This window comes from Salmo salar, chromosome ssa04 (genome assembly GCF_905237065.1).
Source record: "Salmo salar chromosome ssa04, Ssal_v3.1, whole genome shotgun sequence".
Lineage (NCBI taxonomy): Eukaryota > Metazoa > Chordata > Actinopteri > Salmoniformes > Salmonidae > Salmo > Salmo salar.
Window position 1 is genome coordinate 31,486,623 of NC_059445.1, and position 15,752 is coordinate 31,502,374.

Genomic DNA, 15,752 nt, shown 5'->3' on the forward strand with positions numbered 1-15,752 from the left:
GATGTGTGACAAAACTGCACATTTTAGTGTGGCCTTTTATTTTCCCCAGCACAGATGCACCTGTGTAATGATCATGCTGTTTAATCAGCTTCTTGATATGGCTTCGTGATTATTGCAGCTCAATGGGGGTAACTTTTGTTGACAATTTTGGAAGCAAAACATGAGGATGGGATCCACCCAAATCATTTGGGTTCCTGGATCCTTTCACAGCATTATAAGGCTGCAATTATGTGTCTATGAACCAGATTTATGCTGTTATCACTGAGGCAGTGTGCCCTAGTAGTCCACTGTGTGCAGCTCACCCTGCACTAACATAAATAACAGGAGAATATCTACTTCTGCTAAGCTTCCCAGTAAAGCAATGAAAACAAGCAAGCATTCCAGAAAACTGCTCAAAATAGTTAACATATCTAGCTTAAGAAACAAGGTTCATGAAATTAATAACTTGCTAGTAACAGATGACATTTATATTCTGACTATCTCTGAAACTCACTTAGACAATACCTTTGATGATACAGTGGTAGTAATACAATGTTATAACATTTACAGATAAGACAGAAATGTCAATGGTGAAGGTGTTGCTGTTTATATTCAGAACCACATTCCTGTAAAGATTAGAGAGGATCTCATGTTAAATAGTGTTGGAAGTAATGTGGCTACAGGTTCATCTGCCTCACCTAAAGCCCATTCTTGTGGGAAGCTGCTATAGACCACCAAGTGGTAAGTCAGTATCTGGATAATATGTGTGAAATGCTTGATAATGTATGTGATATCAACAGAGAGGTATATTTTCTGGGTGATTTAAATATTTACTGGCTTTCATCATGTTGCCCACTGAAGAAAAAACGTCAAACTGTAACCAGTGCCTCTGCAACCTGGTTCAGGTTATCATTCAACCTACCAGGGTAGTTACAAACAGCACAGGAATGAAATCAACATGTATTGATCACATCTTTACTAAATGTGTGCTTGAAAGCAGTATCCAGATCCATCGGATGTAGTGATCACAATATAATAGCCATATCTAGGAAAACCAAAGTTCCAAAGGTTGGGCCTAATATAGTGTATAAGAGGTTAAACAAGAAGTTTTGTAGTGATTCCTATGTTGTTGATGTAAAGAATATTTGTTGGTCCGTGGTGTGCAATGAGAAGCAAACAGACGTTGCACTTGACACAATTTATGAAATTGCTTATTCCAGTTACTAATAAGCACGCACCCATTAAGAAAATGACTGTAAAAACTGTTAAATCCCCATGGATTGATGAGGAATTGACAAATTGTATGGTTGAGAGGGATGAGGCAAAAGGAATGGCAAGTAAGTCTGGCTATACAACCGATTGGCAAACGTACTGCATATTGAAAGATAATGTGACTAAACTGAATAAAAAGAAGAAGAAACTATACTATGAAACACACATAAATGACAAAGAATGATAGTAAAAAGCTTTGGAGCACCTTTAATTACATTTTCAGCTCCATAATTCATTGAATCAGATGGCTCATTCGTTACAAAACCCACTGATATTGCCAACTACTTTAATAATTTTTTCATTGGCAAGATTAGCAAACTTAGGCATGACATGACAGCAGCAAACGCTAACACGACACATACAAGTATATCTGACCAAATTATTATTGACAAGAATTGTAATTTTGAATTCCGCTTGTGGAGGAGGTGAAAAAATGATTGTCTATCAACAATGACAAGCCACCAGGGTCTGACAACTTGGATGGAAAATTACTGAGGATAATAGCAGACGACATTGTCACTCCTATTTGCCATATCTTCAATGTAAGCCTACTAGAAAGTGTGTGCCCTCAGGCCTGGAGGGAAGCAAAAGTCATTCCTCTACCTAAGAATAGTAAAGCCCCCTTTACTGGCTCAAATAGCTGACCAATCAGCCTGTTACCAACCCTTAGTAAACTTTTAGAAAAATTGTGTCTGACCAGATACAGTGCTAGTTTACAGTAAACAAATTGACAACAGACTTTCAGCATGCTTATAGGAAAGGACGTTCAACGAGCACAGCACTTACACAAATGACTGAGAGAAATTGATGATAAAAAGATTGGGGGGGCTGTTTTGTTAGACTTCAGTGCAGCTTTTGACATTATCGATCATAGTCTGCTGCTGGAAAAACGTAAACTACCGTTCAAAAGTTTGGGGCCATTTAGACATTCCCTTGTTTTTGAAAGAAAAGCATATTTTTTGTCCATTAAAATAACATAAAATTGATCAGAAATACAGTGTAGACGTTGCTAATGTTGTAAATTAATATTGTAGCTGGAAACTGCTGATTTATAATGGAATATCTACATAGGCGTACAGAGGCCCATTATCAGCAACCATCACTCCTGTGTTCCAATGGCACGTTGTGTTAGCTAATCATTTTATCATTTTAAAAGGCAAATGTATCATTAGCAAACACTTTTGCAATTATGTTACCACAGCTGAAAACTGTGTGGTCAAAAACAAGGAAATTTCTAAGTGATCCCGAACTTTTGAACGGTAGTGTACATCAAATCAAATCAAATGTATTTATATAGCCCTTCGTACATCAGCTGATATCTCAAAGTGCTGTACAGAAACCCAGCCTAAAACCCCAAACAGCAAGCAATGCATGTGAAAGAAGCACGGTGGCTAGGAAAAACTCCCTAGGAAAAACTCCCTAGAAAGGCCAAAAACCTAGGAAGAAACCTAGAGAGGAACCAGGCTATGAGGGGTGGCCAGTCCTCTTCTGGCTGTGCAGGGTGGATATTATAACAGAACATGGTCAAGATGTTAAAATGTTCATAAATGACCAGCATGGTCAAATAATAATAATCATAGTAGTTGTCGAGGGTGCAACAAGCACGTCCGGTGAACAGGTCAGGGTTCCATAGCCGCAGGCAGAACAGTTGAAACTGGAGCAGCAGCACGGCCAGGTGGACTGGGGACAGCAAGGAGTCATCATGCCAGGTAGTCCTGAGGCATGGTCCTAGGGCTCAGGTCCTCCGAGAGAAAGAGAGAAAGAGAGAATTAGAGAGAGCATATTTAAATTCACACAGGACACCGGATAAGACAAGAGAAATACTCCAGATGTAACAGACTGACCCTAGCCCCTCGACACATAAACTACTGCAGCATAAATACTGGAGGCTGAGACAGGAGGGATCAGAAGACACTGTGGCCCCATCCGATGATACCCCCGGACAGGGCCAAACAGGCAGGATATAACCCCACCCACTTTGCCAAAGCACAGCCCCCACACCACTAGAGGGATGTCTCCAACCACCAACTTACCGTCCTAAGACAAGGCCGAGTATAGCCCACAACGATCTCCGCCATGGCACAACCCAAGGGGGGGCGCCAACCCAGACAGGAAGACCACGTCAGTGACTCAACCCACTCAAGTGACGCACCCCTCCCATGGACGGCATGGAAGAACACCAGTAAGCCAGTGACTGAGCCCCTGTAAAAGGGTTAGAGGCAGAGAATCCCAGTGGAAAGAGGGGAACCGGCAAGGCAGAGACAGCAAGGGCGGTTCGTTGCTCCAGCCTTTCCGTTCACCTTCACACTCCTGGGCCAGACTATACTTAATCATAGGACCTACTGAAGAGATAAGTCTTCAGTAAAGACTTAAAGGTTGAGACTAAGTCTGCGTCTCTCACATTGGTAGGCAGACCATTCCATAAAAATGGAGCTCTATAGGAGAAAGCCCTACCTCCAGCCGTTTGCTTAGAAATTCTAGGGACAATTAGGAGGCCTGCGTCTTGTGACCGTAGCGTACGTGTAGGTATGTACGGCAGGACCAAATCGGAAAGATAGGTAGGAGCAAGCCCATGTAATGCTTTGTAGGTTAGCAGTAAAACCTTGAAATCAGCCCTTGCCTTAACAGGAAGCCAGTGTAGGGAGGCTAGCACTGGAGTAATATGATCAAATGTTTTGGTTCTAGTCAGGATTCTAGCAGCCGTATTTAGCACTAACTGAAGTTTGTTTAGTGCTTTATCCGGGTAGCCGGAAAGTAGAGCATTGCAGTAGTCCAGCCTAGAAGTAACAAAAGCATGGATTAATTTTTCTGCGTCATTTTTGGACAGAAAGTTTCTGATTTTTGCAATGTTACGTAGATGGAAAAAAGCTGTCCTTGAAACAGTCTTGATATGTTCTTCAAAAGAGAGATCAGGGTCCAGAGTAACGCCGAGGTCCTTCACAGTTTTATTTGAGACGACTGTACAACCATCCAGATTAATTGTCAGATTCAACAGAAGATCTCTTTGTTTCTTGGGACCTAGAACAAGCATCTCTGTTTTGTCCGAGTTTAAAAGTAGAAAGTTTGCAGCCATCCACTTCTTTATGTCTGAAACACAGGCTTCTAGTGAGGGCAATTTTGGGGCTTCACCATGTTTCATTGAAATGTACAGCTGTGTGTCATCCGCATAGCAGTGAAATTTAACATTATGTTTTCGAATGACATCCCCAAGAGGTAAAATATATAGTGAAAACAATAGTGGTCCTAAAACGGAACCTTGAGGAACACCGAAATTTACAATTGATTTGTCAGAGGACAAACCATTCACAGAGACAAACTGATATCTTTCCGACAGATAAGATCTAAACCAGGCCAGAACTTGTCCATGTAGACCAATTTGGGTTTCCAATCTCTCCAAAAGAATGTGGTGATCCATGGTATCACATGATAACATACACACTATACACACACGTACACATGGATTTTGTGTTGTAGATATGTGGTAGTGGAGTATGGGCCTGAGGGCACACACTTCGTGTGTTGTGAATTCTGTATAACTGCCTTAATTTTGCCGGACCCCAGGAAGAGTAGCTAATGGGGATCCATAATATATACAAATACAAATATGGATGGATTATCTTGACAAAGGAGAAATGCTCACTAACAGGAATGTATACAAATTTGTGCACAAAATTTGAGAGAAATTATCTTTTTGTCCATATGGAAAATGTCTGGAATATTTTATTTCAGCTCATGAAAAATGGGACCGACACTTTACATGTTGCATTCATATTTTTTGTTCAGTAAATATATATTTTTCAAAAACATAGGGGTCAAAATTATTGAAATTGATCATTTTGACCTCTACCTCTTTGAGAGAAAAAAAAGATTACTCGTTAAACAAAATATCTTTCTTTGAGCAATTGTATTAGTATGAAATAATATAATGTCCCCATTTTTTTTCCATAAAATATAGCTCAGTATTTGAATTATGTATTTTATTCAGTCATTTTGTCTCATCAAGAGGGTCAATAATTTCAGGCCCCACTATATGTACGTATGTACAGTACATTGAAACACCCTTCATGTTTTATACAAATATCTTTAACTTGAGTCAAAAATATAATTAAATAGTTGACACCACTATTATACCATGTGAATAATTGTACTTTTGTGTGTCTGTTTCCCTCCATCCGTCCTTAGCTCTGGCAGGTGTTTGAATTGGAGGATGAGGAGATGGAGGCCAGCATGCATTTCTCCGCCCCTCTGGATGACGGTACCCTGGTGGACCTGAGATGGATCAGGAGCCTCATCCTTCACACCCTTGAGCTGCTCTACCTCGAGGCTCGCTGGGAGACTCTGGCTCACCTCGCCCTGCTCTTCAACTCACACACACGGTAGGTAACATCCCTCACACACACACACACACTCTCTCTCTCTCTTGCTCTCTCTCTCTTGCTCTCTCTCTTTCTCACACTCTCTCTTTCTCACACCCTCTCTCTTGCTCTCTGGCTCTCTTGCTCGCTCTCTCGCTCTCTCTCTTTCTCGCTCTCTCTCTTGCTCTCCATACACACACACACACACAAACACACACACACACACACTATCTCTCTCTCTCTTGCTCTCTCTCTTGCTCTCCAAACACACACACACACACACACGCACACACGCACGCACGCACGCACGCACGCACGCACGCACGCACGCACGCACGCACGCACGCACACACACACACACACACACACACACACACACACACACACACACACACACACACACACACACACACACACACACACACACACACACACTATCTCTCTCTCTTGCTCTCTCTCTTGCTCTCCATACACACACACAGTTGACCCTGCTCTTCAACTCACACACATGATAGGTAGTTTCCATCCTGCCACAGGGAGGTGTGCGTGCCTGCCTGCCTGCCAGTACTGTCTCTGTCCTATATGTTGTGCATCCCAGAGAGCGCTACACCCACATGATCACTCCTATCCTGGTCCACGCTCAGAGGAGACTGCTAGAGAGGATCAGCTACTTCGGAGGACCTCCGGTCCCTCAGCCACACTTCATCAAAACGCAGAACCTCACTGGAGAGAAGGTTAGAGGGAATAGACACAAGCTTTTACCACCCAATGAACAGGGGGTCATACTTGATCTCAATGTCAGGACACTAATCCATTCCTAAGGCTTAGTGTGGACTAGAGGATAACTCTGCTTCTATGGGGTATGGTTTATAATGAATATTGTAGGGACAGAATTGAGACTACTGCTGTGTGTTAGGATGCTGTTTGTGTGTGAAGAGTGGGTGTACAGTGTGTGTGTTGAACAGTCTCTACCCCTGCGTGTCAGATCACCAATAAGAACTATGCAGGGAGACAGCTGCTGAATTGCTGGACTCCCCCTGCTGTGCCTGCCCCCAGACGAGGGTGCAACACTCCCACCAACCCAAACGCTGAGCTCCTTGAACTCTCTGGTACGGGAATCCAGTAGCAGTTGGAAATCAGTCAGTCAATCAATTAATCATATTTTATTGCTATAAGTCGATAAGCCTAGCACTTTTATTGATATAGGCCAACCTTATTATGCTATTTATTCCAGGGCTTGACATTAACTTTTTTATCAACTTGTCCTTTGGACAAGTAGGACAGATTTTTTTTACTTGTCGAAAAGTTCAAGTCACTTGTCCCTCCAAAAATGTAAATAGTTTTTAACACCATTTCTACGTCATTGTATAATGCAAGGAACCAATTTACAAAATAAAATGCATTAGTAGGCGACACTGCCTATTGGCTTCTGATGCATATTCAAGGAGATGTGGGTAGCTGCATCCCAATATGGTGACAGAGATTGGGTAGTGGGTGTGTCGAAAGGAAATTAGTGGGCGTGTTGAAAGGAAAGTAGTGGGCGTGTTGAAAGGAAAGTAGTGGGCGTAGTGGGCGTGTTGAAAGGAAAGTAGTGGGCGTGTTGAAAGGAAAGTAGTGGGCGTAGTGGGCGTGTTGAAAGGAAAGTAGTGGGCGTGTTGAAAGGAAAGTAGTGGGCGTGTTGAAAGGGAGTAGTGGGTTTGTTGAAAGGAAAGTAGTGGGCGTGTTGAAAGGAAAGTAGTGGGCGTGTTGAAAGGAAAGTAGTGGGCGTGTTGAAAGGAAAGTAGTGGGCGTGTTGAAAGGTAAGTAGTGAGCGTGTTGAAAGGAAAGTAGTGGGCGTGTCGAAAGAAAAGTAGTGGGCGTGTCGAAAGGAAAGTAGTGGGCGTGTCGAAAGGAAAGTAGTGGGCGTGTCGAAAGAAAAGTAGTGGGCGTGTCGAAAGGAAAGTAGTGGGCGTGTCGAAAGGAAAGTAGTATGTCCAAAAATCTCCGTCTTGTTAGCACATGATCTAAGCCCGCCGGACTTCACTTCATGAACGAGGGGAAAAAATATATTTACGTTCGTTCAAACATGTCAAACGTTGTATAGCATAAATCATTAGGGCCTTTTTTAACCAGAACATGAATAATATTCAAGGTGGACGAATGCATTCTCTTTTATAACGTATTGGAACGAGGGTACCCAACATGAACTCGCGCGCCAGGTGTCTAATGGGACATCATCGTTCCATGGCTCTTGTTCGGTCAGATCTCCCTCCAGAAGACTCAAAACACTTTGTAAAGGCTGGTGACATCTAGTGGAAGCAATAGGAAGTGCCAAAATATTCCTCAGCCCCTGTGTTTTTCAATGGCATAGGTTTAAAGGTAATACAACACATCAGATATCCACTTCCTGTCAGAATCTGTCTCAGGGTTTTGCCTGCCAAATGAGTTCTGTTATACTCACAGACACCATTCAAACCGTTTTAGAAACTTTAGGGTGTTTTCTATCCATATATAATAAGTATATGCATATTGTAGTTACTGGGTAGGATTAGTAACCAGATTAAATCGGGTACATTTTTTTATCCAGCCGTGCAAATACTGCCCCCTAGCCCTAACAGGTTAAGCTCAACAATGTGCAAATGGCTGTAGGCTACGTAGGAATGTTCCAAAATGCAATTAGCGGAAAACGCCTTTCTCAAAAGTTTGAGCAGTTTCATGTAACAGAGATGAAAATATCCAATAGAAATTAAAGAGGTGAGATCTAACTAGCATCTAGCATGGGTTACTTACAGTGCCTATGGAAAGTATTCAGACCGATTGACTTTATCCACATTTTGTTAAATTACAGCCTTATTCTAAAATGGATAAATAACATTAAATGTAGTTTACAAAACAATGCTGACCGCCTCCGCTCAGATTTAAGGTGGGTGATGAACGGTGCACAAATGGCATGGTCCTTCACTCTCCGGGCTATATTTATGTCATTAAGAGTCTCGTTAAAGTTTGGCTACATTTTCTGGATGTCAGCATTGGTTTGGCTGTAGCGAAAATATGTATTGTATATCACCTACACTTTGAGATGTAGGCTTTTTTACTTACAGTATGTACATGAAAAACAGATAGAATAAATAGAATATTATTCCAATGTTTGCCTTTCAATTATTTGAGTAATTGTTTGATTTTGAGATTTTTTTTCTATATTCTTCTTGGCCAACAATTTTTAATTTTTTTTACTTCTCCCAGACAAGAGGACAAGCGTTAATGTCGAGCCCTACATTCAACCATTAATTCTTTTAATAAATCATCAGTCATTCTTGTCTGTGGGTATATTGATGTGTCGCCGAAGTCATATTGCGGTGTGTGTGTGTGTTTTGGTCTGTTGTAGAGGTGCGCCGGGCCATGTGTGTGGTGTGTGTTCCTCTGGATGTGGAGGATACACTGTGTTGTTTCAGGGAGGCCCTGGAGAAGGGCCATCACACTCTGCAGAACTTCCAACACAGCCGCACACTGCTACTACTGCTGCTGGCACACACACAGCCCTGTGAGTACATCCTTTCTATCTCACTTTGCTGTGTGTTTGTGACTCTGGCCTTTAATCAATCACATTTGCTCATCTCCTGCGTCCTTCTCGCCTCCTTTTAAAAAAGGTCAAAGTTAATCGAGGAGAGTCAGCGAGTGAACATGGATTGAAATGAGACGGTCCTTCTCCACTTGCGCATGTTTTTAAACGTGTGCATATTTTTTTCCTTTATCAAAACAAAATCTGATTCAAAAGGGGTGTTGCAGATTTAGAAAATATTCCGCTGTAGGATACACATGAATATCCTCGATGAAAGGTGGCTATCGAGGAGGGGAGGACACTCTTCCGTTTGCCTACTAGCGAATTGACACACTCCTCGACCACTCAACCACTTATCCGGGTTTCCCGGTCACAAGAGAGAGGACGGAGGACTGTCTTTTTCCTAAATGAGATAACCCCTGTCTGTTGCTGAGTGGCGGGAGGAGGAGAAAGAAAGAGACAGCAGCAACCAAGCCGACTCGCATTAGTTACTAACTTTTAGCTGCCAAAGCTATGTTTTTTATCATCCAATCTGATTACATAGTACCTGTTTTGACTGCATCAAACCGAGAAGAGAAGACAGTTAAGCTAGCTAGGTAGCTTGGTTGGCTAATCAAATCTACATAGGCTGCGCTTTCCCCCGTCCTGCACAATAACAACAGCAGCTCTAATCAATGTATTAAGGAACAGCCTACCTCTTGGCCCTTGGTCGTTGAAACATATCCTTCTCATTTAACTTTTAATTCCGTCATTTTAATTGCATCTTCCATTGATCTCCTAAGTTGATTGCCACAACAGACACAGAGCCAGAGGCTAGTGATGGCTTGTGATTAGCCGACAAAAACAAAAAGCTACACGCCCCACTCGTGAAAAACACGCGCCTCTCTCGGGTTCGTGTGGACCCGTGAAGACCCCTACTGTGTATACTTCTTCAACTATAACCATATTAAATTTCCATGAATTAACATAGGTTTGAATGAGAACCATAGGAATACAGAGGTAGCTATTCAAAATGGTCCTGCTCCTTGGCCAATTAAGCTACAAGGCTAACTTATGAACATTCAGGCTATCCTAACTTCAAATTCTTTAAAATGTTTATCAACTATATCTACACTGAGTGTACTCAAAACATTAAGGACACCTGCTCTTTCCATGAAGGGGAGGAGACAGGTTAAAGAAGGATTTTTAAGCCTTGAGACAATTGTGACCGACCGTCTCGATTCGATCTTATGTAGCAACATTTGAAATTGTGTTTTTTACATTGGATAAAGTAAAGACTCTGAGCTACAAAATGGTATATCATACAGTACACTACATTTGAGGAAAAATGGGAAAGTAATTCTGCTTTGAAAGTTGATAAACTTGTAACCCCACTTTTGAGAAAATTGACTTTTTGGTACACCTTAGCCCCACCCTTCTCTTTAAGGATTCACATGTGAGGCCTTGTGCTAAACAGTGAGTATGGTAGTGAGTGTACTAAACAACCAAAGATTTCAAGACTAAAGGCTGGTTTATAATATGTCTATCGACATGTCTGTATAGACATTAGCACATTAGAGGCTGCTGCCCTATATACATATACTTGAAATCACTGGCCACTTTAATAAATGGAACACTAGTCACTTTAATAATGTTTACATATTTTGCATTACTCATCTCATATGTTTATACTGTATTCTATTCTACTGTATCTTAGTCTATGCTGCTCTGACATTGCTTATCCATATATTTTTACATTCTTAATTCTATTGCTTTACTTTAGATTGTGTGCATTGTTAGTTATTACTTGTTAGATATTACTGCACTCTTGGAGCTAGAAACACAAGCATTTTGCTACACCCGCAATAACATCTGCTAAAGACGTGTATGTGACCAATATGATTTGATTTGATTACAGTTGTCTCAGTGACATCATAAACATTCTATGGTTGTTCGACATCAAACTTGTCGAGAAAGTACCTATGAACACAAAAGCGACAGGCTGTATGACATCAGCAGCCAATAAACCCATCCATTTAAAAATTAATTTAGTATATGTCAATCTAGCAAACCAGGCAACTAAAAGCAACTTTCTAAACAATGTTTTGGTTAGTTTCTAGCTTATTAGTTCAAATAATGATCATATAGCTGACAACGTCTTAAATTTTCCACATTTTTATTCATTATTACAGAAAAATAAACTCACAACAAGCATTATTTACAAGTTAATGGCGAGCTAATTACAGAAAATCGCTTACGGTCGTGAATGTGACAAAATAAAAGCAGGGCCTTCAACTGGAGAATTTTTGAACTTGGCCTAACGTTATATCCTAATTTGACTTTGGTGCAGGTCATGTTGTTCTTCACATTACTGTCTCTGGTAAACACACACTATATCAAATAATGTACATTTGTCACATGTACAGGATACAGAAGGTGTAAACGATACAGTGAAATGGTTACTTGGATAGTGGAGTCTTTTATTTAGACATGTAGCTAGCTAGCTAAAGAATGAAACACAATCCCAACTCCTAACGTTACAACCCTGCATGAATCTAACTAGGTTCATTGTTAGCTAGCTAGCTAACATTAGACTATATCTAGCAATGCAAATGGATTTCAGATATGAATAATATTACTACACAGATCATACACGTATCGTTAGCTTGCGAGCCAGCCAGCCAGCTAATGTTAGCTAGCTAGCTAACGGTATGCTTTAACTTGCAATGAATTCGACTTTGTGACCAAATTAGAACTGTATAATATCTGAAAATGTTGCTAGCTAGACTCTCTTACCCGTATACTATATATATACACTGCTCAAAAAAATAAAGGGAACACTTAAACAAGTCAATCACACTTCTGTGAAATCAAACTGTCCACTTAGGAAGCAACACTGATTGACAATACATTTCACATGCTGTTGTGCAAATGGAATAGACAACAGGTGGAAATTATAGGCAATTAGCAAGACACCCCCAGTAAAGGAGTGGTTCTGCAGGTGGGGACCACAGACCACTTCTCAGTTCCTATGCTTCCTGGCTGATGTTTTGGTCACTTTTGAATGCTGGCGGTGCTTTCACTCTAGTGGTAGCATGAGACGGAGTCTACAACCCACACAAGTGGCTCAGGTAGTGCAGCTCATCTAGGATGGCACATCAATGCGAGCTGTGGCAAGAAGGTTTGCTGTGTCTGTCAGCGAAGTGTCCAGAGCATGGAGGCGCTACCAGGAGACAGGCCAGTACATCAGGAGACGTGGAGGAGGCCGTAGGAGGGCAACAACCCAGCAGCAGGACCGCTACCTCCGCCTTTGTGCAAGGAGGAGCAGGAGAAGCAGTGCCAGAGCCCTGCAAAATGACCTCCAGCAGGCCACAAATGTGCATGTGTCTGCTGAAACGGTCAGAAACAGACTCCATGAGGGTGGTATGAGGGCCCGACGTCCACAGGTGGGGGTTGTGCTTACATCCCAACACCGTGCAGGACGTTTGGCATTTGCCAGAGAACACCAAGATTGGCAAATTCGCCACTGGCGCCCTGTGCTCTTCACAGATGAAAGCAGGTTCACACTGAGCACGTGACAGAGTCTGGAGACGCCGTGGAAAATGTTCTGCTGCCTGCAACATCCTCCAGCATGACCGGTTTGGCGGTGGGTCAGTCATGGTGTGGGGTGGCATTTCTTTGGGGGGCCGCACAGCCCTCCATGTGCTCGCCAGAGGTAGCCTGACTGCCATTAGGTACCGAGATGAGATCCTCAGACCCCTTGTGAGACCATATGCTGGTGCGGTTGGCCCTGGGTTCCTCCTAATGCAAGACAATGCTAGACCTCATGTGGCTGGAGTGTGTCAGCAGTTCCTGCAAGAGGAAGGCATTGATGCTATGGACTGGCCCGCCCGTTCCCCAGACCTGAATCCAATTGAGCACATCTGGGACATCATGTCTCGCTCCATCCACCAACGCCACGTTGCACCACAGACTGCCCAGGAGTTGGCGGATGCTTTAGTCCAGGTCTGGGAGGAGATCCCTCAGGAGACCATCCGCCACCTCATCAGGAGCATGCCCAGGCGTTGTAGGGAGGTCATACAGGCACGTGGAGGCAAACACACACTACTGAGACTCATTTTGACTTGTTTTAAGGACATTACATCAAAGTTGGATCAGCCTGTAGTGTGGTTTTCCACTTTAATTTTGAGTGTGACTCCAAATCCAGACCTCCATGGGTTAATAAATTGGATTTCCATTGATTATTTTTTGTGTGATTTTGTTGTCAGCACATTCAACTATGTAAAGAAAAAAGTATTTAATAAGATGATTTCTTTCATTCAGATCTAGGATGTGTTGTTTAAGTGTTCCCTTTATTTTTTTGAGCAGTATATTTCTGTACAGCACTTTGAGATATCAGCAGATGTAAGAAGGGCTTTATAAATAAATTTGATTTGATACATGGATGAATGCTTCTCCCTCTCTGTCACAGATGCCATGGTTGCCCTTAGTTTGAAGATGTAATCCGGAGACAGGTGTTTTATACAACTGCCTTCTGTGTTCTCTTTTCCACTCCCTCCGCATTTGCAATCAAACGCCTGAATTTTCTCCATCTCCTTAGCTATCATATTCTGCTTCCACCAATTTCAAAACTCGGTCATCTTCGTGATATATATATTTTTTAAAGAATGACCTACACCTACTGAGTCTTATGTTATAGAAGGAAGCGTGCTACATGGCAGACCAATCTGAACTCGTCACTCTGCATGTCCAGCCCATCCATTATCTCAGCCAATCATGGCTAGCAGGAAGGTTCATATAGCTTTTTCCATTGCTAAACCATCTAGGCACGTGACTTAACCATTTTATTTGTATTTACAGATGGCATACCAGTTTGTTATTAAGGTACATCAGCGTTCGCATGTTCCAGGAGGCATTCCTGCTAAAAATGCCTCTCCTGTGAAAAAGTGACGCACGACATAAGCCTAGTTTCCTGAAACGAGTCACCATTAAGACATGGATTGTGTACAGTGCATTTGGAAAGTATTAAGACACCTTCCCTTTTTTCACATTTTGTTATGTTACAGCCTTATTGCTCCAGAGCGCTCACGACCTTATTTCCCTCATCAATCTACACACAATACCCCACAATGACGAAGCGAAAACAGGTTTTTAGAATTAAACAACAGAAATACCTTATTTATATAAGTATTCAGATCCTTTGCTATAAGACTAGAAATTTAGCTCAGGTGCATCCTGTTTCCATTGATCATCCTTGAGATGTTTCTACAACTTGATTGGAGTACACCTGTGATAAATTCAATTGATTGGACATGATTTGGAAAGGCACACACCTGTCTAAATAAGGTCCCACAGTTGACAGTGCATGTCAGAGCAAAAACCAAGCCATGAGGTCGAAGGAATTGTCCATAGAGCTCCGAGACAGAATTGTGTTGAGATCTTCAATGCTGAATATTACTTCAGCATTGAAGGTCCTCAAGATCACAGTGGCCTTCATCATTCTTAAATGGAACAGGTTTGGAACCACAAAGACTCTTCCTAACAGCTGGCCGCCCGGCCAAACTGAGGAATAGGGGAGAAGGGAATGGTCAGGGAGAACTGACCAAGAGTTCCTCTGTGGGGATGGGAGAACCTTCCAGAAGGACAACCATCTCTGCAGCACTCCACCAATCAGGACTTTATGGTAGAGTGGCCGGACAGAAGCCACTCCTCAGAAAAGGCACATGAGAGCCCGCTTGGAGTTTGCCAAAAGGCCCATGAGAAAAAAGATTCTCTGGTCTGATGAAACCAAGATTGAACTCTTTGGCCTGAATGCCAAGCATCACGTCTGGAGGAAAGCTGGCACCATCCCTACGGTGAAGCATGGTGGTGGCAGCATCAAGCTGTGGGGATGTTTTTCAGCGGCAGGGACTGGGAGACCAGTCAGGATCGAGGAAAAGATGAATGGAGCAAAGTACAGAGAGATCCTTGATGAAGGATCAGGACCTCTGACTGGGGTGAAGGTTCACCTTCCAACAGGACAATGACCCTAAGCACACAGCCAAGACAACGCAGGAGTGGCTTTGGGACAAGTCTCAATGTCTTTCAGTGGCCCAGCCAGAGGCCGAAATTGAACCTGATCGAACATCTCTGGAAAGACCTGAAAATAGCTGTGCAGCAACACTCCCCATCCAACCTGACAGAGCTTGAGAGGATCTGCAGAGAGGAATGGGAGAAACTCGCCAAATACAGGTGTGCCAAGCTTTGTAGCGTCATACCCAAGAAGACTCGATGCTGTAATTGCTGTCTAAGGTGCCTCAACAAAGTACTGAGTAAAGGGTCTGAATACTTATGTAAATGTGATATTTCAGTGTTTTATTTTTAATACATTTGCAAAAAAATCTAAAAACCTGTTTTTGCTTTGTCATTATGGGGTACTGTGTGTAGATTGATGAGGTTAAAAAACTATTTAATCCATTTTAGAATAAGGCTGTAACATAACAAAATGTGGACAAAGTTAAGGGGTCTGAATTCTTTCCGAATGCACTGTCTGTGTGCCATTCAGAGGGTGAATGGGCAAGACAAAAGATTTAAGAGCCTTGGAACGGTGTATGGTAGTAGGTGCCAGGCGTACCGGTTTGTGTCAAGAA

At 42.4% G+C, this 15,752-nt stretch overlaps 1 protein-coding gene across 2 annotated transcripts in view; it reads left to right on the forward strand.

Moving 5' to 3' along the window:
* The window catches only part of cfap54 (cilia and flagella associated 54), a 133,614-nt gene that overhangs the window by 60,975 nt on the left and 56,887 nt on the right, over positions 1-15,752 (forward strand). For both annotated transcript variants that reach the window (XM_014195736.2, XM_014195735.2), the window contains exons 36-39: positions 5,434-5,627; positions 6,205-6,340; positions 6,592-6,715; positions 8,971-9,126. In XM_014195736.2, coding sequence (XP_014051211.2) covers positions 5,434-5,627; positions 6,205-6,340; positions 6,592-6,715; positions 8,971-9,126 — 610 coding nt within the window. The remainder of the gene's footprint in view (positions 1-5,433; positions 5,628-6,204; positions 6,341-6,591; positions 6,716-8,970; positions 9,127-15,752) is intronic.